Source organism: Anas acuta, chromosome W (genome assembly GCF_963932015.1).
Source record: "Anas acuta chromosome W, bAnaAcu1.1, whole genome shotgun sequence".
NCBI classification, from domain to species: domain Eukaryota; kingdom Metazoa; phylum Chordata; class Aves; order Anseriformes; family Anatidae; genus Anas; species Anas acuta.
The window spans coordinates 29,384,013-29,411,697 of NC_089016.1; the positions used below are offsets into that span (position 1 = coordinate 29,384,013).

Genomic DNA, 27,685 nt, shown 5'->3' on the forward strand with positions numbered 1-27,685 from the left:
GCCGCTCCGAAGCCCCGCCCCCCGCTTCTCCATTGGCCGGCTCTGCCCCTCGGCCCCGCCCCCCTCCTCGCCGCCGCCGCTGATTGGCCGCGCCGCCCGCCCGTCTGCTCGGCCCCGCCCCGCGGGCGCGGCCAGGCGGAGCGGCCGCGCGCCCTGGACAGCTCCGGGCGGCCGCAGACGGCGGCGGCGGCGGCGCGGCGAGGACATGGCGCGGGGCCGGCGGGGGGGGTCCGGCTGAGCGGCCGGGGCCGCGGGGGCCGTCGGGGGGGGCGGCCCGGGCCCGCTGCCCGCTGCCCGCTGCGGCCGCCGCCGCCGCGCCCATGCCCGAATGAGGAGCGGGCGCGGCGCCTACCGATGCCTCGCCGCCGCGCCGGCCGCCTGCGCCATGAACCCCGAGCTGGCGATGGAGCCGCTGGGCAGCCTGCACGGGGCGGCCGGCCATGAGCCCGAGCTGATGGGCAGCCCCAGCCCGCACCACGGCGGCCGCGGCCCCGCCGGGCCCCTACGGGTGCCCCCCCCGCCGCCACCGCCACCGCCGCCGCCGCCGCCCCCCCCGCCCCCGCCGCCGCCTCCTCCGCCGCCGCCGCCGCCGCCGCCGCACCAGGAGCTGGCCCCGGCCGCCGCCCGGCCGGCCATGGTGCCCGGCATGGCCTCGCTGCTGGACGGCGCCGCCGAGTACCGGCCCGAGCTGTCCATCCCGCTGCACCACGCCATGAGCGTGCCCTGCGAGCCCTCGCCGCCCGGCATGGGCATGAGCGGCACCTACACCACGCTGACGCCGCTGCAGCCCCTGCCGCCCATCTCCACCGTGTCCGACAAGTTCCACCACCCGCACGCCCACCCGCACGCCCACCACCACCACCACCACCAGCGCCTGTCGGGCAACGTCGGCGGGAGCTTCGCCCTGATGCGGGACGAGCGCGGGCTGCCCGCCGTCAACAACCTCTACGGGCCCTACAAGGAGATGCCGGCCATGGGGCAGAGCCTGTCCCCGCTGGGCAACGGGCTGGGCGCGCTGCACGGCGCGCAGCAGGGCCTGCACGGCTACGGGCCGCCCGGCCACGACAAGATGCTCGGCCCCAACTTCGACGCCCACGCGGCCATGCTGGCCCGGGGCGAGCAGCACCTGCCGCGGGGGCTGGCGACGCCCCCGGCCATGATGTCCCACCTGAACGGCATGCACCCCGCCGCGCACCCCGGCCACCCGCCGGCCCACGGGCCCGGGCTGCCCGCCGGCCGGGAGCGGCCGCCCTCCTCGTCCGGCTCGCAGGTGAGCGGCTCGGGGCAGCTGGAGGAGATCAACACCAAAGAAGTGGCGCAGCGGATCACGGCGGAGCTGAAGCGCTACAGCATCCCCCAGGCGATCTTCGCCCAGCGGGTGCTGTGCCGGTCTCAGGGGACCCTCTCGGACTTGCTACGGAACCCTAAGCCTTGGAGTAAACTGAAATCCGGCAGGGAGACCTTCCGGAGGATGTGGAAATGGCTGCAGGAACCCGAGTTCCAGAGGATGTCAGCCTTAAGACTCGCAGGTAGGTCCCGGCGCCGCCCGCCGGAGCCCCGGGGAGGGCGAGCGGGAGCGGGGCGCGACCCTCGGGGGCGGCGCGGGGGGTCCCGGCCCGCTCGGGGGGCGCCTCCCGGCCCCGCCTGCCCCCGCGCCTCCCGCCCGTGCTCGCCGTGCGGGGCCCGCGTCCCGCAGCGCGGCCACCCGGGGCCGGGGCCGGGGCCGTGCGGGGCGGTGCGGGCAGCTCCTCCCGGCCCGGCTGCGGGGGGCAGCCCCGCGGCCCCTTCTCTCCCCTCCCACCCTCGGCGGGCGGTTCCGAGGCCGCCCCCCGGCGCCCCCGGGAGAGGGCGGCCGGGCCCGAGAGCGGGTGGCGGCCCCGGGAGGCGCGGGGCTGGCGGCGGCCCCGCATTGTTCCGCGGCCGGGCGCGGAGGCTCCGCATTGTTCCGCGGGGTCCCGCATTGTTCCGCGGCCGGGCGCCCCCTGGCGCGGGCTGGGCGCGCCGCAGCGCTCTATTGTTCTGCGGGAGGAGCGGGGGGCGAGCGGCCGGGGGGGCGCGGGGAGGCTGCCGGGGGGCTGCTGGGGGGGAGCCGGGGCGAGGGGGGCACCGGCACAAATGGCTCTCCCTGCGCTGGGGCAGCGCCGTCGGCTGGGTGCGCGTCCGCGGCATCTCGGCACCGCCGTGGCTCGCCGAGAGCGGAGGAGATGTTGGCAGAGAGGCACCGGCTGCGGCTCGCCTCCTGCCCGGGGCCAGGCTGCGGCGGGACCCGGGGCCGTGCGGGCAGGAGCTGCTCGCCTCCCGCACCCCGAGAGATGGGAGGGGGCGGGCCCGGGGCCGCCCAGCGCACGTGTGGACGGACACACCGAGCCCAGGCGCGGTGCAGCGGGGGGGTCCGGCTGGGCCGCCTGCTGTGACAGCTCCGTGTCCAAAAACACATTTTAGGAACCTGGTGATGTTTGTTCTGGGAACTCTGCCGTGTCGGTTGATGCCAGCCTGCAGAGATTAGCGGAGGGCAAACACCACCTTTCCCAAAGGCTGCACCGCACCGTGCTGGAGCGCAGGGAGCTGGCTCCGGGGGTCCCCTCCTGCCCCCTCCGGCACTGCCCCTCTGCTCCCCACGGCGCTGTCAGCACGGCCCCGCCGCTGCCTGCCGCTTAGCGCAGCCTCAGCGCGGCTCGGGGGCCGGGGCAGCCCCCGCGGGAGGTGTCCCCTCCTTTGTCAGCGGCCAGCACCGCGCTGGGCCCCCCGCGGCTGGGGGCTGCGAGCCCCGGCCCCGCTCGGGCCGCGCAGGGCGGTGGGTGCCTGCCTCGGGGGGTCCCCGCAGCCCCTGCCCGGTTGGGGCTCCCCTCCTGCCTCCCGACCGCATCCGTGACCGCGGCCGTGCAGCTCGTCACCGGCCGATTCTCCTCTTTTTTGGAGCCCGGGCGGGCTGTCGGCAAAACGGAGAGGGCAATCGGAAAGAGAGAAGGGGGTGGAAATAGCCCCTGACCTGGAGGAGCCGAGCTCCCGCTCCGTGCCGCCTGCACTCTGCTCGTGCTCACCGCCTTTTTGGTGCCCCCTTTATCCGGTTTCCCTTTCCTTGCTGCCGGCCCCCCAGTTCCCCCCGGCCGCTCCCCGGGGGTGCGGAGCCCCGGGCCGGGCAGCCCCAGCCGGCACACGCGGCCGTGTCGCCTCCTCAAGCCCAACGTGTGTGTGTGGAGGGAAATCGATGCAGATAATGTTTAGAAGATTAAAAGAGCATTAATGCTGGCAACGGGAACATAAACGCGTGGACCCAGTTCTCATTGATCTGGAACCTGATCCGGCCGGTTTCCAGTAATGCTGCCGGTGCTCGGCCTTCCCAGCACCCCGCTCCCCCCGGCCCCCCCGCCTGTCTCCGTGCCGCTGCCCCGGGGCGCCGCGGCGGCGGGGGGGCGGCCAGCGGGGCTTCCCCGGGCGGCCGGCTTGGGATTTAGGCCGGCCCGGTTTTAGGAGGGCTGGGTCACCCTGCGGGTGCGCGGGGCCGAGCACCGGGTTTGTGCCGCCGGGCCCCCGGGGCCTTGCAGCCGCGGCGCCGGGGCTCGGCTCCTGCACCGGCACCCGGCCGCAATGTGCCGCAAGCGGGGCAAAGCCCTGCGCCCAGCGGGAGCCTCCGGCCCGGCCGGCACCCGGCGGGGAGGCAGAAACGGAGAGAGCCCTGCTGGGGAGCTGCCGGGAGCCCCGGGCCAGCCCCGCCGCACGCCGCCGCCACCCTGCCTGCCCCCGCAGCACCCTCAGGTCCCCCGGGCCGGGGCAGACGGCGCCGCCGCCGGGCCGAGGAGAAGCCCTTCCTTCCGTGCGGGGCCGGGGAACCCTCCCGCATCGATCCCATCGATCCGCTCTCCCCTCCACGGAAGCCGCGCGGTTGGAGCCCCGCTCCAAGGGTTTGCTCGCCGCGCCTGCACCGCTCCGGTGGCACCGGGCAAAGACCCGGGGAGGGGCCGCCAGGGCGCCGGGGCCGAGGAGCGGGCAGCAGGGGACGGCGGGGCCCCCCCGGTCCCTCCTGGCCCCCCCGGTCCCTCCTGGCCCCCCCCGCTCCCTCCTGGGCCCCCCGGCCCCGGCCTTGTCGCCGCAGCGCCCGCCCACGCGGAAACGTCCCCGCGGGCTCGGTGTTTGCTGCGGCCGGAGGGCAGCGCCCGCAGAGCGTTAGCGATCAGGGTGCGTCAGGGCGCTTATCAGCACGGGCTCGGAGGGCAGAGTTCAGCGGCGGTTCGGGGCAGCTGCACCCGGAGCCCCGGCCTCCCGCCCGCCCTGCTGCGAGGTGCCGAGCCCCTTATCGCCAGCCCAAGCCCTGGGTACACAGGGCAGGAATGCGGTTTCCGAGCTCCCGAGGCTCCGGAGGGCCGGGCACGGGCCCCCCGTGGCCGCTTTCTCCCCGAGACTCCCGCTCGCGTTTCCTGCCTGCTGAATCACCTTATTGCCGACCGCACATTTGGGTACCCAGACACCAGCAATGATTCAGAGCAGGCGCGCTCAGCGGCCTCTGCTCCTTCCCCACCGGGCGACCCCGGGCCGCCGGGGCCAGCGCCGCTTCCACCCGCCCGAGCGCGGCTGCGGGGCCGTGCGGGGCCGTGTGGGGCTTGGGGGGGCTCATCGGGGCCGTGCGGGGCGCGCCGTGTCCCCGCGCCCCCGGTGCCGGAGCGGAGCCGCCGCTGCCATCAGCACCACGGAGAGCGGCACGGGGCGGGGGGGGGGGGGGGACCGGGGGAGCGGGGAGGGGCAGAGGGAAGGCGAGGAGCAAGGGGAGGGCAAGGGGAGGGCAAGGAGAGACCTAGAGGGCAAAGGGAGAGGAAGGGGTGAGGGAGAAGGAAGCAGGAGAGGGCACAGGGAGAGCACGGGGAGGGGTGAGGTGCCCCGGGACCCCCAGCACTGGGGTCTGTTCCTGGCCAAGGAAACCATGGGGGTCCCAGCAGGGGCACGGGGCTGCTGGCTCTGTGCCCCCACAGGCCGGGGCTGCACCAGGGGGCTCTGCCCTGGGCACCCCCAGCACCTCGGATGTGCTGCGATGTGCTGAGTGCTGGTGATTGCCGGGGCGGCGTGGTTAGAGGCGCACTGCTGGTCTGTCCTCTGCCTCTGTACTCCACCTCCATTTTCTGCCTCTGGAATCTGAGAGTATTTTGTCGTCTGTAGATACAGCTGAAAATTAAGGCGTAACGGCATCCGTATCAGTTGTGTTAAATACGTATAAAACTATCTCTTAGTGTCAAACTAAATATACAGGTGCATAAAGACTCTTTGAAAGGTGTTTAGTGGCTTGAAATATTAGTACTCTCTTCAGATATAGATTAGTGGTTATGTTTGAACAATCCATGCAGTAAATTGTGGGGCTGAGTGATAAATTATATTTCTCACGTACCAATGTTCTGAAACAATATCCCGCTCTATCTCCTTGTTCCACGTCATTTCTGAAGACACCAGGGACGTTTCTGCTCTGCAGACATTTGAATACCGTTTTTGTTAAGCAAGGGGTTTCCGTCAGCTTCTTGACCAGTTGGCAAGGAAAAATCTGACCATGTTTGTTATTAAACGCATTTCTACCTCTTTTTTCCTCTCTTTTATATATATATACATATATATTCCATTTATATATATATATAAAAGAAACAACCAGTCTGTCAGGATGTATCACTCTGAGTTTTTCTGATCTGTTCTTCAATATTTCCCTACTCCATTTTCCTAGTATCTCAGTTGTCACCATCTGAACTGAAATATCCAGAACTCAGATACTTCTCTGCATTTTAAAGCTGACACAATTTATTTGTGACAAGGAACGTGTAAAGGAGAGAATATTTTTGCCAAAAAGGATTATTTTCCAGTAACTGATCCTCTTTCTTCCCTTGCTCTTTATAGGGGCATTTTGACTTAAACCCCGTGCTTCTCTTTCTGCACCACGGTTGCAGTGGGCTGTCACTCCGTGCATTATTCCCCCCACCTTGCACTACATGTTCCTGCCGTCCCCGCGGTGCAAGCTGTTTTTCCTGCCTTCCCTACGAGGTTACTCAGCGATGATGAGCTCCTTGCCAGCATCCCAACACGCCTGTTCTGAGCCTGCAAACATTAAAAGCAGCAGGCTCCCTGCTTCAGAGGAGCTCCCCTGCGGCTGCCTTCAGAGTGGCCACGGGGCTCTGCAGGTGTGAGGAGAGTCCATCTAATGGGGGAGGCCGGGCTGGAAAGCACTGGGATGCCACCTGTCCTCACAGCCTGCCCCTTTCCTCGGCGGTGGGGATTTCCCGGCTACCTAGGCAATCTTTTCCAGGGCTTGCAGGTACAAAAAATCCTTAATGAGTAGCCTTAATCTCCCTTTTTGTCTTTCAAATCCTTTACTTCTCATCTTATCCCCAACAGGCAGAGCACACACAAAAAAAATTACTCCCTTTCTTCTGATAGCAATCTGGTTGTATTTAAGACCGCTATCATGTCTCCTGTCTTCTCTACAAAAAGCCCCATCATACTTCGGAGGTGAATATGCAGAGAAGACATTAGGTCCGATGGGACAGATAGGACATCTTTTTTTGCCAAGGAAAAAGATTTTGTATCCAGTCCTATCAATCCCGCAGCCGTTTGCATAAAAGGCTTTCTGATTTATAGAGGGTTTCTGTACGCAGAAATCATACAAAATAGACTAATCTCAAATGGCTCCAGTGATAAGATCAACAAGGTAACTCACTGATGGGGGATGGAAATGCAATCAAAAAAGAAATCAGAGTGTTTGGGGGTTGTTTGGGTTTTCTGAGCTATAAAATCAAACTGCTCCGTTGTGAGAAAAAGGGGACTCGAGCCACTGGTAAATGCTTCACAGAGGAATTATTAGACAAGCCAGGGAGGCTGGCAGTTTCCCAAAACGCAAATTGTCTCTGGGACCAAAATATCTCTAAGTAAGCAGGGAACATATTTATGAGTAGTGGTGATTTTCCAGCAGATCTCATCTTGTCGTAATGGACATTGCAGAACGAGGGCCTGTGCCGAGGCATTAAGCTTTGGCAAGCAGCACATAGCTGCGGAGGGCAGGGAAAAGCACGCGGAAGTCTTCCTCGGAGAGCTTCCCCTGCTGGCCCCGCATCTCCCCCAGTTCCCTCCTGCTCTGTGCTTCCCATGCCCACGTGTCATCGTGTCGGGTACGGGCACGGCTGCTGTTCTCGGTGGGCAGTGTCCCCCTGCCACCAGACCTGGCCGTGATGCCACCGGTGTCACCCCCGGCTCCTCCTGGGGCACCGGTGGCACCGCAGTGCTGGGACAGCCCTGGGCACAGGCTGCCCGTGTCACCGGTAGGACATAATGAAGACAAGATCCTTCAAACCCAAATCCTCTCCAGGATTTCGGACTCCTATTCAGTGCTTACTCACCTCCCTCCACGTTAAATTCCAGGCCTTTCTTGCCACAGAGAAGTGTTATATTTCACCGGGAAACTATTTGGGCATTCAGAGGGGAGAATCCTCAGAAGAAGAGGACGCATAAATCCCCCAGGTGCTGGCAGGGCAGGACTTACACTTCAGGTTTAGGCAATCGAGCTGTCACACAGCTGTGCTGCTCGCTCTGTGCCTCAGTTTCCCCGTGTATGTATGGCCATGGCCAGTGCTTTGAAGGATCACTGCTATTAACGGGGTGGTCGCACCCCTCGCTGTGATAACAGGAGAGGAGCAAGATCTCAGAGGTTGCTGCCCTGAAATGAAGCCACAGCGTGAGCCTGCACACCTGGGCCAGGATCCCACGAGGCGCGAGAGCAGGCAAATCCCCCGGCTGCTGGGGAGGATGCCTCAGATACCTCCAGTGCTTGTGATCAGCTCTGAGGCAACTCCTTCCCTTGGCAGCTGGCAGGGAGGTTTGTCGGGTGGGAGGGCTGGATGGTGAGCACTGCAGGATGCCCCCTGCCTCGGCCACCTCTGCAGGAGCTGCCGGGGGGCACGGCCACAGCCTGCAGCCGCCTGGTGCCAAGGAGCGTTCACACCGCGCTGCACGCTCACCAGGCCTCCTCTCCTCCTGCCCTAGAGTGCAATAAATTGGCCTACCCCATCTATTATTTATTATTCTGTATTAATGATGGAAGTATATTACAATAGTACTTAGAGGCCCTTGTCAGAGATCCCACACTGAGATCGGTGGTGCAGTATTGTGCAGAAAAAACAGCCCCTGCCCTGCAGGATTTACAGCCCAATTTCAGCTCTCCAGCAGATTTACAAGAGGTTTGACACAAATAGCTCGAGACCCGCTACATGCCAGAAAGCAATATAAAAGAACAAAGTCCCCAAATCCATTCATCTTTTCTTCTCAAGTAGCTGAAGGATGCAAGTCCTGGCTATAGAAAGGCGTTCTTTCCGTGGCAGAGAAAAATTAGGCGGAGTACCAAGGAAAACATTCCCGGCAGGAAACATCAGGGTGTGGGATTGCTGCTTGGGGTGCTGCACGAGCCCGTGTGCCCAGACAGGGGCTGGCGAGGACCTGGCCTTTGCAGCCCGTCTGTGTGCAGCTTCTCTTCTCAGGAGTGCCTTCAGAGGGTGGTCACGGGCAGGAAAAAGATGAAGAGGGTTCAGCACGTGTGTGTGTGTAGCAGATGGGAACGAGCAGATAAATGTGCGCTGGCTGCGCACCCTAACAATGTGATTATTTGCATCTTCATTCAAATTGTTGCTTGTTACATAATGATTTTGTACACAGTGGAGTACTTAACCTAATTTGTATTGATCTCAATTGCTTTCATTTGTGCATACTTAATTCCGAGAGGTAATCAAATTGATTTTTGAGGCCTAGTTTTTAAGAGATTGTAGTAACGCAGATATAGAAGAGGTTGCTTTAAGTGGATCATATCAAAAGAAAAACGTTTTAAACCTTTGGAAAACATTTTGATGGTCATTTCATTGTGTTCGGTGTAACTAGCATAATTAAATTTCCTTCACATTGAGTTCTCTCTGAAATCAAATTGAGCAACATTTCTTAGTTCCATCAGACAGATAACTTGGTTTGGTTGACTTTGTACTGCACCCATCTGAAACGGCCCAGGAGCGATCAATATTCATGGCTTATCTTTACAAACAATGGAGAAATGACTTCTTGTGGGTTAAACGAATGTTGTTCTCTACTTGGCTCCTTCTTGACATTTGTTTATTGGTTTCGCAGTTCCGGAGCCACTGTTGCCATTAAAGTGAAAACATCATAAAAACAGTGGCAATCAGAGGGCGTGGGTTACCTTGAGAAGCTGCAGGGAAATAAATTTAGAGGTGGTGAAGACAAAGAGAGCCTCTTTGCAGTGAAAGCAGCCCACAAAGTGTGGCTCTGAGAAAATTTCAGATGGCTGCGTCATCCTCCAAGATCTGTGGTGAAAGCCTCCTTGCCCGGCCGGTTTGCAGCCAGAGGTACCTGCGGGCGGCGTTGGGTTTCTGTCGGGGTTGTGTTTGGATGAGAAGCAGAACTTGTGCTGTGTTTGTGTTCCTTGGGACACGAGTCATGGGCTGGTTCACTGACCTGTTCCCAGTATCCCAAGCAAGCTGCTGCCTCCTCTTCCTCCTCCTCCCCACAGCCACCTCCGGGTGCTGGTGACCCCATCCCCTCCCGTCCCAGCCTGTCCCCCCGAGCATCGGGCTGCTTGGGGCACGCTTTGGGTGGGTGAGCCCCCGTCAGTCAATTTTTGCCTACATGTGGCAAAAGCAGCTTCTATAAAAAGGGCCGGAGCACCGGAGCATGCATAAACAGCTCACAGAAACTATCAGCGCATCCAAGAAGGCGCAGCGCTGCTCCGGGGCTTTGTGAGGCCGCTGCCGCGTGCTGCAAATTGATTGCTCTGAGCTGCGTATTTCAGCCATTAGCGACGGGGCCAGCTGGACATCTTTCAGCAGGAAGAAGTGTCAGGAGAAAATGCCGAGCTGCCTGCTGTACAACGCCGTGCTCCTCGGGCTTCCCGCCCGGGGGTCCCACCCCGCGGGGCTGCTCCCGGCACCACGACCACCGCAGCCTGGGGGCCGGGCGGGCTCGGCAGGGTGTCCACGGGCATAAATCTCTCTTTTCTAACAGCTTTACTCAGCACTAGTAATGGCACAGTAGAATCCTCTGCCATTTGCTAACAGTTGCCATATATCCATTTTTAATGACCAGAGTTAAATTTCACCGTACTTCAGGCTGTGCAGACCCAAGTTTTAAAGACAATAGTTACCCGCTGCGACGCCGCTGAGATTTGCCAGGATTTATGGCTGTCCGTAATGCAGGGGCTGGCTGGCTTCCTCCCTTCTGAGGGAGAAAATGGAAAATGAGAGGTATTGGTGCTGAAAACAAGAGTATTTTTGCGGACAAAGGAACTATCGGTAGCGTCGCTGGATTTAACGACGGCCCACGGGCAGCCTGGCCTGTGGGCGAGGTCTAGCCCAGGATGCTGTTCTTCGGCCTCAGGAATCACAGCTGGGACACACTGATCTCCGCTTATATTACCGAAAAAGTGTCATTTCTGAGTTCCCTCTGTCTAGCGTGAGGGACTGGGTTAAACGATAAATGGATTTCCCATTTATCTTTGCCTGAATGATAAATTTTGTCCCAACATCTGACCAGTGGAGATGTGAGAGTACCCAGCGGTGATGCTGCTGGGAGTGCCTCTTGTACGTGTGCCAGCCACAAAGGGCCCACCAAAACGTGACTTTATCTGGGCATACAAGTCCCACAGCACCGTTCTGCTCCTTTGCTGTGCGAATGACCTCCCCAAGCCACGGGGAGCTGTGAAAAATCACAGGGTAGAATTCCAAGCAAGTTATAAACGTTATTATCATTACTTACAGCTTCACCATCATCAAAGTGTTTCTGCCTGCAAGTTCAGTTACCGAGATGTTGCTGTAAAAGGAACACCAGCAACTGAAGCCAGCTTATTTCTCTTGCTAAGCAGACCATTTAGTTTTCACCCCACACATTCAGTTCAGAAAGCAGCTCCAAAGTAGGGAGCCGTGGCAGAACCGTGCTCCTGGGGCTGCCAAACCACGTGTCTGGGGAATGCTGAAGGCTCGCACGGAGAGGTGGAGGTGGGGGAACCGCTGCTGCGGCTGCTGACCAGCAGCCACTGCTTCTGCTCGCCTTATCCTGGGGATCTAGCCAAATATTTCAGCACATGCTTAACCCCGGGCTTGCAAACACGCTGACCAAAAGTCAATAGAGCATCTTGCGTATTTGGAGGTGAACATCTAAATATTTATCTTTGTGGAAACTTACTTAGCAGTGAGGAGGGTGCAGGTTTGGGGGCACGCTCCAGGGATCTCCTGATGCCTCCTGCCTGACCTCGCGCCTCCCTGCGCTTGCGCTGGGTGCTGGGGTCCTGAGCCCCTCAGCAGGACCTCGCTCCGCCAGCCCCCACCTCGCTGTGTTTGAATGCCCCCGTAGCTCTAGCTGCAGGATTGCTGAGGGCACACTGTGCCTCCTGGGGGGCATGGCACGAAGGGCCCGCCTCGGCAGAGGGGTGTTGTGTCCCTGCACCCCTGCTGGGGCCCTGAATCAGTGCATTTCCCCACGAGGAAAAATCAGGTGAGGCGGTACCGAATCTGCTCATGTGTTGTTTCTGTGTAAAGCATCTTTACTCCAGCGTGGACAAAAGGGATGAATCTTTTCCCTTCACAGTTATGGCTTTCAATTATTGTTAATTATCTGTTTTCTTCCATAGAATATATCCAGTATTAACTGCAGTTAATAAATCAAATTGCTCTTAGAATCAAGATGGCTGCTTCCCTTCCTTCTACTATTAAAACGTTTCTCTTTCTGCGGGCAGGTTTCCTGGGTAATAACTTTATTTTATTAGAGTGCTCGCTCCGTTTTTTCTCTTCTGATAAATGCATGTCAAGGAAAAACATTTGCCTTTATGGTTCCTTTTCAAGAGCAAACTTAACAGTTCAAGGAAAGTATTTACTGAATGCATTGAAAAGCACATACCTTTGCATTATTTATCATGAGATACCAATAACTGCAATACGCAGAGTATCTCTGGACATAAATTAGTGATGTTAGGAACCACTGGAATCCTCCCTGTGTCCCGGAACCTATTAGGATCTGCAGCACAAGGGTAGGTGCTCGTCGCCTCCCCACTGCACGGGGCTCAGACAAAAGGCTCGATGAAATGCCGAATGCAAAGATCCAGCCCCTCCAAAATGAAAGCTGCTTTTTCATCTCCGACGTGCAGTAAAACATTACCTGTGGAATCCTCCAGATGTTCCTTGTTCCTGCCAGTCAATTGAAAACCATCTCGGTTTTAAGTATTATCTTTGAGGATTTCAGATTTGATCTCCGACTGAAACCCAGGTGTGTCGGGAAGGGCTCAGCCCTGTTTATTCCCATGGAGCTGCCTTCACTATGAGGCCAGCTGATCTCTGGCAGAGGCAGATGTCCCTGACAGGGCACCCAAGGCCCTGGAGCCCTCAGGCTGGTGCTGAGTTGTGTGGCACTGAGCACTGCACCCCAGGCTCATCGTGTTTCTCTGCGGTTCGTGCTCCTGCCACCCGTGCTGCAAGGTCTGCCGCGTCCCTGGTCCTTTCTGAGCGGCCCTGACTTCCCTCTCAGGCAGCTCCACTGCAGCCACCTGGAGTTCACAGCTGAAAGTAGGTGCAAGATCGGGCTCAGGCTCAGCCAAAATGACAAAAATAGTCCAGCTTCCTGCAGAAATCCTGGGAAATGTGGCCACATGCATGGAGTGAAGCTGGCCAGTACAGCCCGGTACCCACCCAGCACAGCCAGGCTCTCTGTAGCATCACAGCCAGGCACGCAGCCGTGTATACATGTACAGCCCTGCCTTCAGCTTAACTGCAGACATTGCCAGAGCCTGAGCATTACTTTTTGGACCAGCTTCTCGTTTCACACGTCAGAGCTGCAGAATTATTTAATACGTCTGCTTAAAAATCTGCCCACTTACCAATTCACTCTACTTATTGTGTCCCAGCACATTACCTAACCATGTCAACATATGGATTTTTTTTATCTTGTTGCCTCGCATAGACAGCCTTATCAGGCTATTTTTAAATCTGGATGTGCTGCGGCAGTGGTATTGGTTTCAGCACTTGATGTTCTCCCTGTGTTAATAAATACGGATCAGCTATTAATACCGATTTTGCTGAGGCCCATTAGCATCGTTTGGCACAGCGAGCGCGCGGCGCTGCCGCCCCAGCCTGACCGTCGGACAGGCGCTGGCGCGGGTGCTCCCGGCTGCCTTCGCCCTGCGCTGCGCCCCGGGGTGCAGCTGGCCCCCAGCCCCATGCCGTGGCTGCAGGCACCTCGCCAGAGCTGTGTGGTGTGCCAGGAGGAGCCTGGGGACAGAGAAATGAGGAACAGAGCCCAGGGATGGGGACACCACGGGGAGCAGCTAAAGGAGAGGGGAAGAGCCAGGCGTGCTGGTGGGGTGCCCTGTGAGGTGTGACCGTGCCGTGCCGTGTAACACAATGCTTGGTCTCAGCAATGCTTCCAAGCTTCTTCGGGAAAAATGAAGTAATTGCTGCTTAAGGATCTGCTGTGATGGAGAGGACAGCGCTGCTGGCAGGCACACAGCAGCTGCAGTCGGGGCGAAAACAACAGACACATCGGTAAAGGATTAAAAAGTAGCCGCAGAGGTCTGCTCCTGGAGGCAACACACAAACAAAAGGCCCGGCTGGGAGGGCGGCAGGATTTGTGCTGCCTGTGGGTTCCCCCCAGCTGTGGTCACCGCAAGCTGCTGCTGAGAGCTTCGACCGGGGCGTGCTCTGGGCTGTGCAAAGAAATAGGAATCCCTTCCGAGCGCTAAACCTCGTTGTTGTGGAGGGGATCCAGGTGGTGGATCAGTAGGTGGAGGAGGTGGATGCACTGACTGTCCCAAAACGTGGACAAAATGTTCATCCTGAGTGCACCAGCAGCGACTTCCCGTGGTATTGCCTCAGTGTCTGCCGTAGAAATTCCCCGGGTGGTGCAGCTCACCTTGTGGAACGCAGTGTACAGTTTCCTTAAGAAATAATTATCCGGAGTTGTTACATGCTGTGGTACAAGGGAAGCATCCACAGATAATTGATCTTTTTCTTAGCTGTTGTGAAAAGAAAAGGATGTGCTTTGTGTTTTCCTTCCTAGATTGAATTCAGAGAAATTATTTTTTTTTATCCTAGCATTGCCGTGCGTTTCTCAGAGTTTTGCTTCATAAAGAGTGTGGAAAAAATAAAAAAATCCTCACTGTGCAGAAATCCGAATCTGGGGGCTGTGTTGGGCGTGTGGATGATAAGCGTGGGTGCAGGAAGGCTCACGGGTGCTCGGCTTCCTTGGTGCCAGGGGTCGGGCTCGCCGGCGTCTCGCAGGTGCTGACCCTTTCTTTCTCTCTCTCCTGCCACCCCCTCCCCAAGCATGCAAACGCAAAGAGCAGGAGCCGAACAAAGAAAGGAACAACTCCCAGAAGAAATCTCGTCTGGTTTTCACTGACCTCCAGCGCCGAACGCTTTTCGCCATCTTCAAGGAGAACAAGCGCCCGTCCAAAGAAATGCAGATCACCATCTCCCAGCAGCTGGGCCTGGAGCTCACCACCGTCAGCAACTTCTTCATGAACGCGAGGCGGCGCAGCCTGGAGAAGTGGCAGGACGATCTGAGCACCGGGGGCTCCTCCTCGGCCCCCAGCACTTGTACCAAAGCGTGACCGGGAGCGGCCGGCGCGGCGGAGCCACCGAGGCAGCGGATGCGCGGCGGGGCCCTTCACTGGTGACTTAAAGCACAATCCTCCCGGAGACTCGTCCTAGCCTACTGCAAGCAGAGGACACTTTGTACGGCTTTTAGTCAGTTTTAGAAGGCGCAAGCGAAAAACTAACCTCTTTCTATGTAATACTATGCTCAGGACAGGCTAAGCAGGTCTGAAGGAAGAGAGCCGTTCGTGAGGCAAGTTTCTCCTGAGCCCCGAGCCCCGGCTGGCGGGCGCTGCGCAGCCCGGTGCCGCACCGCCGCGCCAGAACGGAGCACAAAGTCTGACACGGAGACGCTAAAGAGTCCAAGAACCTGTTTTTAAATCTCAGGCATGGTTTTGTTAAGTGTTCTAGGGAAAAAAAAAAAAAAAAAAGATCAAATTTACAGGTTTCTTTTTTGTTTTTTTTTAGTTTCTTTGATTTAATCAGTGAGTATAGCTTGATCTTGGATCAGAAAAATTCAAGTCACTTGAGCTCAAAGTATCAAGCACAAAGACAATAGCTATAGAAATAGGTACGATCCTGGACTCACTACAGCTGTTATTTTGAGATGCATTCTAATTTACTAAGGTGATAGCGAAAAAGTATGTGACTACACAGTCTCAAGCACAGTTTGCAGTTTGTCACAAATTCTGTGTTTGTACATAATGCAGATGCACACTCAGGAGGTCAATTTAACTGCTACAGTACATGGAGCAAACACAACGTTTTGAAAGATCTAGATTTTTTTAGGTCATTAATAAGCCCTTTTCAGTTACCAGGAATCTAGTTTCTCCTTTGTAGTCTCATTGTTACTGAGAAGTATTTAGCGTTCAGTGTATTTTTGTTCATTTTTTTGAAAATCCTTATGGGAATTTTATGGTACTTTCAAGCAGGAAAAAACAAACACAAAGAAGCCCTTCAAACGTCATTGAGCACGTTAGATGTGCCACGTCTGACTTAAAGACGCCATCTAAGCCCATTACATTTTAAGTTCTTTTCGTCCACCAGTCCGTCGAAGCTGACGAGAACACAGCACACCAAAGAGACAGGATTTCTGCAAGCCAAAGATATTTGTAACTCGCCGTTTTCTTTTCGTCATCGTTAGCGTGGTCGTCCTTTTAGAGACCAGAAAGCCTCGCAAACGCCAGCCCGTTCCTCAATCTCTCACGGTCATTTGCTGTACGATTGAGCAGAAAGTGAGCGCTGACAAAAACACGGGAGCAAAAAGTCCCGAGTGGCGCGGCGGAGCTGTCCCTGTCCCAGCCGCCTCGTGCAGCCACGGCAGTCGTCGAGTAGCGAAGGCCGCAGCGGCCACGGTCCCTCGATGTGCGTCCTTACCAGTGAACGGCCCCTTCGGAGCACGGCCCGGGGTTCGAAAGCAAGCCAAGCGCTGTCATGCTTCTTTAGAGACACTTGAGACTTTTTTTATGTACTACTTAATCGAAACCAAAGAAACGTTTTCTGCACCTACTTCTTCTGCAACAAACTTGTTCCATTTAAAAAATAAAATAAAAATAAAAAAAAAAAAAAACAAGGAAGCACGTCAGGAAGCGAACAAGTAACACACTGTGTTTTGACAGACATCTTGGACATTTTAGGAAGCAGATTGCAAAGGAAGGGTTGACAAGAACAAAACCAACGTAAAGCCAGTATGATTGCTGCTTCATTTGACAACTCAGTGATCTTAAAGTTGAAGATTGTCTTTAATTTGTGCCTATGCAGTTTTTTTCAAAAGAACAAGGAACAGAGCAACCAAAACCTCAACAGCTACAATACCAAAGATGAGGATTCTCACAACTGTTTTTTCAGTTCATTATCTCCTCTTGCACGACTGAAATGCGTGTAGCACCATTGAACTGTGGAAAGGTAATCGATTCTGTTTCTTTGAGCAACACAAAGGGTGGGTTTATTTATGTTTTTCCTGTTTCTACCCCACACGGAATCTCTCCAGGAGTTGCATGAACTCCAAGTGTAAGATGTTGGGATACTAAACTGGGACGTCTGCTCTAGCTGGAGCCACGTACAAAAAGCGTGTCTGTTGGATATTCCTTGTTTTGTCAGATAGAGTTGATCTCTTGTATGTTTAGAGCTTTGAACACCCATCCTTTATGTGAAAACAGTTGAAATACCTATATCCCCTCTTCCTCATTCCCAGGGATAAAACTTGCAATATATGTACTGATTTATTTCACTGTAAGTGCTGAGCACCGGTACAGCCTGGCTTATTATGATCAGATCCTGATCTGAACCGTAACTGAGGTTTCAGCAATTCATGTGACAAATCAGGAATGTGTTTTGACATATTATTTTGTCACAGTCACGATGATGCAAATCATGACAGGCAAACCAAATTCAGGAGCAGAGCTCTACCCAGGGTATTATTTTGTTCCATTTCTACATTTAAATGAAAGGTCCTTTCTTAACTGCTTTGTCAAACTGCTGCAGTCATTTTCCATTTTTTACTTTTGAAAAAAAAAAAAATCAAAAAGCCGTGCCTGCTCAGGACAGGGAAGTTTTGAGAAGTAAATTCAGGATCCTCACAGCAGCTAAACTGACAGCATGTACCAGCTCTGGGAGTTAAAACTTCCTTAAACACAGATTTCCCAGACTGATCGAATGTGATTCCAAAAAGCCTCCTAGTCAGGCATGGAATAAAGTTGGAAAGAAGACGGTTCAGGTCTGGGCTGGTGCATGCTGCCTCCAGGCGTGTGAGTTTGTCAGCACGCGGCAGAGCGAGGGCCCGGCCGGGGGGCTGTGACCAGATTCCCTTTTTCCCTCGTTCACATCTCAGGGGTCCATGCCTCCCGGCCTCCACGTACACACGGTGAGCGTGGCATTGACCTCGTGGGAAATTTCTCATTCTGAAAGTTTTTTACTGCGTTTCGTAGCAGCCTTGTGCAATGCTGTTTTCCAGATTGTTTTCTCTCATTCCATTCCATAACGCCTTTGTACCCATACAAAGAATGGACACGGCACGGGTTAGAAACCCTGAATGCCATTCCCCACCTTCCCTTAGCTCACTGCAATTGCAAGGCAGAGAAGTGTATCTCGGAAGAGCCAAGTCTGGGGCGTCACATCAGGAGTGTGCTTGACAGCCGGTGTCCCTGCCGCAGAGCAGGACTTGGGGTCACTTTGCATTAGGAACAGCCACAGGCTGGCAGATTTAGCCTCTTGAGCACCACATGCCTTAGAGGCAAGGAGGAGCGTGTCCTGTTCTCATGGAGTTTATGAACAAAAACCTGTTCTTTTTATTTCATTTTAGAGTTCGTACCAATAGCTGTGACAAAGTACAGATCAAATACTGAATTATAAAAAAAAAAAAGTATGAAATTATTAATTATCTCCAAACTGTGGAAGTTCTTGTTATGCAATATTATGACTTAAATTCTTGCCTTGATCTTGCAAATGTTGATCTGCAGCCTCACACTGGAAGCAACATAACTGTGTAGTACTGAGGAAGATGTTACTGCCCATACGACAGTATTTGTTTAGTGACGTGTGGGAGCCTTCTCTGTGCTAGGGATTGCAAATATAACTGCCCGTGTTTCCTTCGTATCTCTCAAAATTCATTTTCATCTGAACATCTGAAAATGCTGTTGCATTTTTTATCCCTGCATCTTTCGTGGCCCCATGTTGTCTTCCATTTCACTGTCACCTATTGTAGGCATTTATGTAGCAGCTGACTCAGAAGAGGAGTGTCGATAAAATATGCTGTGGGTAGATATATTTGTATGTACACACATACAATATATGCTATATTCTGTTCATACTTAAAAAAACACAAAACTCAGATATGTTGCGTTTATATACCATATATTTATGAATCTCTATAGCTATGTAATGTAACTTGTTCCTTTTATTTATTCTGATATGAGAGACTAGTTTGTACAGCCAGTATCCCAGCATCTTCCTTACTGTGAACTTGGAGTTACTATCATGGGCACATCCAAGATGAATTCAACTTTCAAGAAACCCTGGATATTATTTAATCACCTGTGAAGGAACAAAGAATGTGCTTGATTACTTCGGTTGAATAGCTTTATTCTGGATCTCTCTTAACTAAAGCTAAATCCAAAGACCTGAGAAGGACTAAACCAGCAAACTACTCTCAATCCTACGTGAGGGAATAGGGATCACCTCTTCCAAAACAAAATACGGTAATGACATGGTATTGGAAAGGGTGTGTTAGCTTTGGAAAAAAACAAAACAATGTTTTTCTTGCTTGTCACAATACGTACGTATTTTTAAGACACGAGGAAACTTTATACTTGGCCTCCTTTATATTTATTAAGGGGAATTTTTATTGTTTAATTTTTTTAAAATGCAAAGTTTAAAATGGTTTTATTTTTTTCCAGACACCTGTGGGTTTTAACCCAGTATATTATCTATCGGTAATGTAATTTATTTAGTTTAGCCTTAGAGTAGGTCCTGAAATCTCTGTTCAGTCTAAATCCCACCGAGTTTCATTTTATTTTTAAAGTTCAATGGGAGTTTTGCCTGAAAGCAGACTACAGGATCAGGGTCAAATGTTAGATATTCAAAACTATTTAATTCCACCATTCATTAATTTGGGGTTAATTTTGCTTATTTATCCATTTTACTGTCTTAGTGCATCAGAGATGCAAGCCTATGTTAGTAAATACACTTAAAAATTAGTTTTGCTTCATAAAGCAGCCAAGTTCTGTTACAGACAGGAGGAAAATGACAAGTTACATAAAACAGGATTTTAATTTTAGGTTCTTCTTTTAATTGATTTTAATTGTTAAATATAAAAATTTAAATTATTTAAGTTAATCTCTTCCCATGTGATCAGAAAGTGCAACGTACCTTTATTATGGCACATAAAGACTTCATAATATAATTTATTTATTTAACTTATTCATCATCATCTAAGGATGCCCTTGTATAGTTTTTATTTTTTATTAGAATTACCTTTAAAGCACTACAGATTTTTTTTTGTCAGAAAACAGAGCAAATTTTGAGGACAAGCAATGAATATTCAACCTGAAACTGTGCATTCAGAAACAATAGGAAGAAAAGACACTGAGATACTTTGCCTGAACTTTGTGGCTTCTTAAACCTTAAGCTGGGGGAAAAATAATACATGCCAAGCAAAAAGAGAGAAACCCTTAAACTAGCTGCTTCCAAGAATGAACTTCTGTGTGTGTAAAAAAGAGAAAAAAGAAAAAAAAAGGAAAAAAGAAAAAAAGAAAAAACCTTTCTATTTCTAGTGAGAACCAAAGAGGCTACCTCACTGACTTTTTCCATTTGTAATTTTAATCGTGTTGATGATACCAAAGATACCAAAGATTTCTTTCTCTGTGCGGTCTGCATTTTGCTTGTGCTCTTTTATAGTTTTAACTTCTCTCTCCTACATACAGTAATGTACAGCTGCAACCCAGATACCCCAAAGAACTACTTCTCGTGGAAGCTGCTAATTCTGAGGATGCAATTTTCTGTGTTTACCTTCTGCCTTTCTGCCAGCCAAAAACGTCTGAGGCTGAGCGGAGCAGGCTGGGCGCCGTGAAGCCCTCGCACCCCTGCCCCTCTCACCGAGTCCCAGTGGCCGGAGCACTGTGTTGGCCTGGAGATGGATGGGGTCGCGTTCAGCAGCTGAGTGCTTGGTGAAAGGCTGCTGCCCGCTGTGCACAGAGCTCCTGCTGGGGTGCCCGTGGCTCTGCTCTGGCAGCAGCAGCAGGACGAGGGCAGGGCTGATGTGATGCTGGAAGGCGACGCAAGCGGCTGGTCCAGCAGCCCCGGGGCTAGCAAAGCCGCTGTGCACAGCCAGCCCAAAGGGGTAGGATTTGTCTAGCGAGTTCTGGCCAGCTGGAAAATAAGCATCAGTTCTGTGCTCACAGAGCCCCAGGCACTGGGAGGAGCGGCTCCTGTCCATCCTTTGACCTCCTGGAGGTGCCAGCAGCTGGGGAGGGGGGATGCTGAGGGAGGATGCTTGCGTTCAGGCTACCAAGGGCACATCGTTGTCCCTCAGCGCAGAGCAGGGATGTGGAAAGCAGCCTCCCCATGGCCCAAGGCACCCAGAACACCCCACGGGCTCCCTCCTGCCCAGCTGTGGCCTCCTCACACCTCTCCCTGGCTGTGTGCGTGTCGGCAGCGCCTCGGCTCGGTGCCAAGGTGGTTCCCAGCCTCCCTGCACCCGGCCTGGGCGCTGCCGCCGGCCCTGTGCACGTTGCCGTTGTCGTTTACAGTTTTCAGATGAAAATCAATTAATTATTTTTCTCAAGGTAGCCGTGAAACAAAGATACATTAAGCTCTATTAGTCTCATGTTCCTAAGTGATTACATAAAAGTTGGCTGTGGGGGAGTGAGCGGTGCCCTTTGCTGCGTGTTCCTTGATCCCGCTGATAGGATTGAAGGCGCCGCCCTGGGAGCGAGGTGCGGCTGCTTCCACGCGGCTCCTTCCTCACACAGCCCGTCCCTGCGGGCACGGCTGGCTGCTCGCTGACAGCGAGAAGGTCTGCACGGGCCAGTAGATAGGCTAAAAGGAGAAAAAAGACGCTCATCCAGGTGCCGGGCACAGGGTTCTGGCCGAGCCATAAAGCCGGCCTGCAGCCCCTGGCCCTGTCCCAGCGCGGCGGGGCTGTGCGATGAGGGGAGGCCGCGCAGGGCCCGCGGCACGAGGCAGGCGTGCGGGAGGCTGCAGCCCTTCACCAAGCACTCAGCACGAGCAACGCCGGTTGGGCCCCCACCGACAAATTGCCCAGGGCTCAACACAAAAGCTCCGCTTTAATTAAATGTTGCCTTTTGTTTCCTAGTTCACTTTTTTTTAAAGTCTGTATTGGAAAAGATAGGGACTTGACAAGTGTGCTTTTTGTATCTCTCTCTATATATTCCTTCAGTAAAAAGCTATAATGATTCTCAGGATGCCTTCTCAGTGTGGTGGAGGTGAGCGGTTCCCTGTGCTCGACACCCCCGCGCCGTGCCCTCTGCCACCCCGCCGTAAGGATCGGTGACGGGCTGGGCACAGAAAATACTCAGAATTGGCAGGCTCCTCTACAGCGATTGCATTTCTTACCAGACCCATGCTTCACTTGCAAAGTGTGACATTACCACGGGACGAGTGCCTTGCTTGAACCAAAGCAACGATTTTGCCAGTCTAGACCTCTCTGTGCTTTTTTTTATTCTTCCTGTGAATACCTCAGCTTCAACTGGGCCGCCATATCGTACCTGGTGGGCTTATTGTACTGTGGTGCTTTGCAATGCAACCCTGCAAAGAACAAACTTGTAATAATACCAAAGGCTCCTTTCCTCCTCTCCTCTCCTCTCCTCTCCTCTCCTCTCCTCTCCTCTCCTCTCCTCTCCTCTCCTCTCCTCTCCTCTCCTCTCCTCTCCTCTCCTCTCCTCTCCTCTCCTCTCCTCTCCTCTCCTCTCCTCTCCTCTCCTCTCCTCTCCTCTCCTCTCCTCTCCTCTCCTCTCCTCTCCTCTCCTCTCCTCTCCTCTCCTCTCCTCTCCTCTCCTCTCCTCTCCTCTCCTCTCCTCTCCTCTTTCTCTTTTCTCTTTCTCCCACTTCTCTCCGTCTCCATCTCTGTCTCCCTGTCCCTCTCCCTGCCCTCACTTCTCCTCCTTTTCTATTTCTTCATGGTTCCAAAGCTTTAATATATACCTGGGCATGTTGGCAACGCAGACCGTGCAATCCCTTACCGAATTTTCTCAGATATACCTCATAGATAATAGTTGTTTAGAGTAATGTTATTATAGCGTATGTAATAAATTATTCACTGTTTCTTTTTGGTAACTGTGATTTAAAAAAAAAAAAAAAAAAGCTTTATACGTTTTAGGTTGTGCTTTTGTAATAGACGAAAAGGTGCGCTTAAAAATGTACGTCAGTCTTTCTTCCCGTTGGATTTTTTTGTTTGTTTATTATGGATTGAGGAAAAGTTGCAGAATGAGCCCAAAGTTTACAGTTTCATATTTTGCTGAAGAAACAATCTGTGTTAATTTGCTCTGTTGAAAAAAAAAAATGAAAAAAAGAAAAAAAAAGATTATTTTCTACATTTGTGCTACTTGGTCTGAACAGCTAATTGTTCTGTGTTACGGTGTAGTTTTATAATTAGCAACTGCCAATCAGTGCTATCATTTTTATGCATGAGGCAAAAAACTTAGCAGTGTGATGCATCGTGGTTCTTAATGGCAACTTCTTTTCTTGAATTTGAAAATAGATCTTTTGGTTTAATGGTATTTATTTATGCATGGGAGCCTGTTATCTGTTAGCAGTCGTGGAGCAGTCGTGTATACATTTAAACTGCGAAAACATGCACAGTTCCGCCTCATCCAGTTACGTACCGATAAATGCCGGTGTTCAGATCAATTCTGAGCTATCTGTGCTCCGAACGCACCCGACTCAAATTGAATCCCGGTTAAACTAAACCTTTATCTGAGCAGAATCTGGCCACCTGGCCGTCCTTCCCAGCCAATTCGGTTTGTGAGTCGGTCTCTTGAAAACCCGCCTGTTAGTGACGCCGGAGCCAGCTGTGCATTTTTTCCCAAGACGAGGAGTTATTTGGCTTTATGGCAGGCCCGGGGCTGGCTCGCTGCAGGGTGGACGAGGTCAGCGCTCGGCGCTAGCAGACCTCATGGCACGAGCAGGGTGTCCTTCACCACCGCTTGCCACCCTTCGCTCCGGGTTAATATTTATTACTGTGGTTTATGCCCCGTTTGAGTTATCCCTCGTGTCACTATCTAGTTTTGCTCTCAAGAGCCCCCAGTTTTACAGTGCTGGCAAATTTATTGTCCCTTATATCCGGGCCCAGCCTCAGACCTTTAAGGTAACCCCGATTCTCGGATCATGCTAAGCATAAAGCCAAATCAACTACTGAGTACACTTTACTTTGCGTAGAAGAGTGCAACTTAGGGAACAGGAGGTAAAAAGTCGCAGTCTTCTACCGAGACATCTGAAGTTAACGTCCGTAGAGTGTTTATATTGTCTGTCATTAAGGATATACTAGAGATGTGCTTTCATTAGTGCAAAGAAACATATTTTTATTTGGCCTTATAAAGTAGATTGTGATAATGAAAGCTTTGTAATATAGTCCGTTTATTTTTTTTCTTATTTATCTGCCAAAGACAGTAATGGATACAAGAATTTTAAATAGTTTTTTTTTGTAAGACAGTTAATGATTGTAATAGTGTTTAATCTTCCAAAAAGCTTTATATGTTCTTCCGCAATAAGCAGAATCGCTACTTGTTTCAGTAAACTCAACTCATGCTAACAGATCCCCGAGACTACTCATACACACCGCGGTCCTCGTAGTATCTCCCCGTTACGTTCACACGCATTTTGCAATCCAAAGGAAACGAGGAGTATGTGAGATGACGACAATGTCCACTACTGTGCTCAGCAGTAGGTGGTCCAGCTTACCAAAATTTTCCAAGGTACTTGTATTATGAAAGTTAACGTATATTTTATTATGCCATTTTATGTCATTTTTTAACTTTGTGGAAGGTGATATGTTGAACTGAGTGTAAGCTGAGTTTTTCAGACAAATAAAGTAGCTAAAGAGTGAATGTTATTTTATCATTAAAGGGTTTTTACTCAATGATTTGTGCCAATAGATGTCCTTTATCTTAATGACAAGTATTACATTGTTTTCAAATTTTTATTTATAGCTATTGATGTAAAAACCACACACACATATTATTTGCCAAAGTTCAATAAAGGAGGAAAACAACGCTTTTGCTTCCTTGTGCGACGACCCGTTCCTGTTCTTTGCAGGTGCCTTCTCAGCGAGCAGCCCCTCACCACAGCCCCGTGCTGCTCCCCACCAGGCCAGCAGCAGCCCCGGGGTGCAGCAGGGTGAAACAGAGCCGGGCAGTCAGATAACACAGGGCCACATCCCAAAAATGTGACACTGCATGTAGGATCAGGACAAGTATGAGCAAAAAGCATTTGGGGAAAAAAAAAAAAAAAAGGCATGTTCATCTGTGAAGGCAGCTCATGTAGCTAATGCTGGATATGCATTATAGAACAGGGGAAAAACAGGGCATGAGGAAAAGCAACCTAATTAGCCCGCAGATGATTTCTCAAGCGGACGGTTTTGCAAACCTCCTCTCCCAGACCTCATCTTGCAAAGATTTTCCAGTGCATTAACCTTTACTCCTGTTCATCACATGTGGCACAAGGCAGCCACATTGACTCCAGTGCCACCACCTGAGGTCTTCGCGGGACAGGGAACTCAGGCTTAGTGGCAATGAGGGACTGGGCTGCTGCCCAGGGCAAACCAGCTACAGGAGGAAAGAACAAAGACGGGTCACCAAACTCATCAGTTTTGTCCTTCCCCTTTTCCTATGGCCTCTGGTTTTCCCAAGAAAAATAATATCAATAAAAAAAAGCCTCAGTCAGTGGTAAGTTGCTGTCTACATCATAGCAGTCAGGATGTTTGCTCAAGAACAAGTCATTCATATTTAGGTAAATAATGGGATTGCATGATGCGGCACATCTTAAACTACCATCAAACGAGGTAAGTTATCCCCCATGGGGTTTCAGGCAGCCCAAACCAGGACACGGGGGAGCCCCGCATCCCGTCCCCATGCAAGCACCGAGACCTGCACACGGGCAGCCCGGTGGCATCACAGCAGCCCATGTCGGTAAAGGGGCACCCTGGTTTTTATCATCTCACATCTAACCTTAGCACTGATTTTTAACCTTGTGGTTAATGGAATCACAGAAGAATTCATTTTCATGCTCATTCTCTTTATATCCCTCTCCTGATGCTGTGAGCCAGTCTGCCATTAATTAAATTTATGCTGCTTCATTTAACTTCACCGAGCAGCTACCGGTGCAAAGAGAAGCAGAGCTGCATCTTCAGCAGTTTATTTCAAAGAGCTCCGATCGGTGCTTTTGAAGTCTCCTCTCCACCTTCACCTCCCAGCTCCGGGGAGCCCGAGCACCCCGGGGAAGGGGAGGCACCGAGCTGGGCTGGCGGCCACAGCATCTCATGGCACAGCGCTCCCGCGGGGCCAGCGGCCTTCCCATGCCCTGTCCCGTGCCACACTTCCATCACACGTAACCACCAATTGGTCGCCCATACACGCAAAAAATCCAAGTCACAACTAACCAAGTACCAAATGCCCATTCACCTCAGCCCCAGCGTGTTGCCCTGCTGTGTGTGACCCCCCTGCAGCCCTCCCCGCTGGGCCATTCGGAGCAGCAGTGGCCCTAGCAGATCCCAGCAGCAGGTTATTTCTCCCAGTGCGGCCCCAAAACCCTCACCCACACCACAGGCACAGCGAGGCACAACCCTGCCCTGTGCTTGCAGAAAGCTGTGGTGTTGGCTGCAGCTGCTGCTCTGCCCGAACGAAGGGGGGATGTTGCTTTGTGGTTGCTGACACACGGCACTTTAAGCCTCTTGCCAAATGCCCACCTCTTTGGTAATAAAGCTGCGTGTTGGGAAGATGTTTTCATATTTTCTGTGTCATCAACATGGCACCGTTACTTTCCCACTCCAGTGTTTGCTCTACAGTGCTGGATTCTTTACATCTGTATTTCTATCGTTAAGTTGTAGCACTACAAATCCTGCAATTAACGTCCAGTAAAGGGCTTTAATTCACCTGCAGTGGATCGCAGCTGGTCTGCCCTCTACACCCAATTAAGTGTGCCCAGTGCTTCCTCCGAAGGCACGCCACTCACTCTTACCCAAAGCTGCTGATGAACAAGGATGCTTTGGCACCTCCAGGTTTGATGACTGAGCACTGAGCGAGGTGGGTATTTCTCTGGGTGGGTTTGTTCGCGTACCCACACCACGCTCAGACGGGTACAGTACGGGCAGCCCGGCTGTCCCGAGCTGTGTGGTGCAGGCAGCAGCGGGGTGCGAGGGGTGCCCCTGGTGCCAGCACCCCGGGGAGCAGCAGGGTGAGGGCGAGAACACTTTGCCAGCAAAAGGAGATAAAACAGAAGTGATTACGGCGAAACTAATGCAGCCCGCAGTAGGTCATTTCCATTTCACTTGCGGGACTGCTCCCCCGGGAACGCATTTTCCAGGCACTTAGCAGGGGCCACATCTGGAATAGGGAAGCGGGACCATTTCATTAAGCTGACAAAAAGCTGAAAGATGACCCGAGCGCATGGCAGCTGCAGTGCTGTGCCTCTGCGGCACGCTGCCTGCCTTCAGCTGGGGGGCTCGCTGCAAATCAGCTGCAGAAACCCCCCGGGGAAGGGATGCCCTCGGCACTGCCCGGGGGCCGTGGGCTGTGCCCATGCACCCTGCAGCACGTGCTGGGAGCCACCAAGGCAGGGCAGCACTACGGAGCTGCCAGGGTGCTGAGCGCTGCCTGCATGGAGAAACTTGTGGCCCTGTGCTCCAAGCCCTGCTCAGGCTGGGGCAGCTGCTGAGCTGCCCAGGGCCACATGCAGCCGGGTTTGGACACCCACCAAGGACGGTGATTAAGCAGAACGAAGGGCCAGGTGCAAAACCACTCGTGATGGGCAGTGTGGAGGGCCCTGGGGCAGCAGTGGGACTGTCGGTGCCCAGGTGGAAATGGGCAGTGGGAGGGCACGCACACACGTGGAGGAGAGGGAAAGGAAAGGGCCCTGCCTGCCACCAGACGGGCCCGGTGGAAAAAGCCTTCCAGGCTCTGCGCAGATAAAACCTCCGCGAGTGACTCAAGGGTCCATCTCCGAGCAGCGTAATGGCAGGAAGCCATAATATATTAAAACAGTAGATTAAAACAAACAAGGGCATTTTGGATCAGATTACACATCACTTTCCTCACGTCTGACAACAGAAGAAATCAAAGGCAGTAAAAGACAATCGTAGACCATAATGGTCTAATAACTCTGCGATAAAAGTACTTGTGGGAGTACGCTGCCACCAGCTCAGCGCCGTCCTCGGATGCAGAGCGAGCCCTGAAATCCGCAGCGTGTACTCAGGAGCATTACGGCTTAAGTGCTCGTTTAAGACTTCCTTGAAAATGCAACATGCTCACTTGAGAAACGTAATTAGGCCTCAATTGCGGGTGATGTTCACACGTTATGGATCATCCTTAAAAGTGACAGGAAGAGGATGGCCGAGGGCTCTGGGTTCTGCATTGCAGCTCCCT

At 53.2% G+C, this 27,685-nt stretch overlaps 1 protein-coding gene across 3 annotated transcripts; it reads left to right on the top strand.

The window, feature by feature from the left end:
* The first annotated feature begins 159 nt into the window (after positions 1–159).
* Positions 160–24,319, top strand: ONECUT2 (one cut homeobox 2). 3 transcript variants are annotated; one of them, XM_068665169.1, is made up of 2 exons: positions 160–1,529; positions 14,325–24,319. In XM_068665169.1, exons 1-2 carry the CDS (start codon positions 329–331, stop codon positions 14,609–14,611), a joined length of 1,488 nt encoding a protein of 495 aa, XP_068521270.1. In that variant the 5' UTR covers positions 160–328; the 3' UTR covers positions 14,612–24,319. The 3 variants fall into 3 exon arrangements, with proteins under 3 accessions (XP_068521270.1, XP_068521271.1, XP_068521272.1); XM_068665170.1 differs by lacking the exon at positions 14,325–24,319 and adding an exon at positions 10,773–14,315; XM_068665171.1 differs by lacking the exon at positions 14,325–24,319 and adding an exon at positions 2,443–3,466.
* The last annotated feature ends 3,366 nt before the right edge of the window (positions 24,320–27,685 follow it).

Coding starts and splice junctions, on each gene's coding strand:
- ONECUT2 (XM_068665169.1), top strand. CDS start 329: ATGAGGAGCGGGCGCGGCGCCTACCGATGCCTCGCCGCCGCGCCGGCC. Junction 1,530..14,324: donor GTCAGCCTTAAGACTCGCAG/GTAGGTCCCGGC, acceptor CCCCTCCCCAAG/CATGCAAACGCAAAGAGCAG.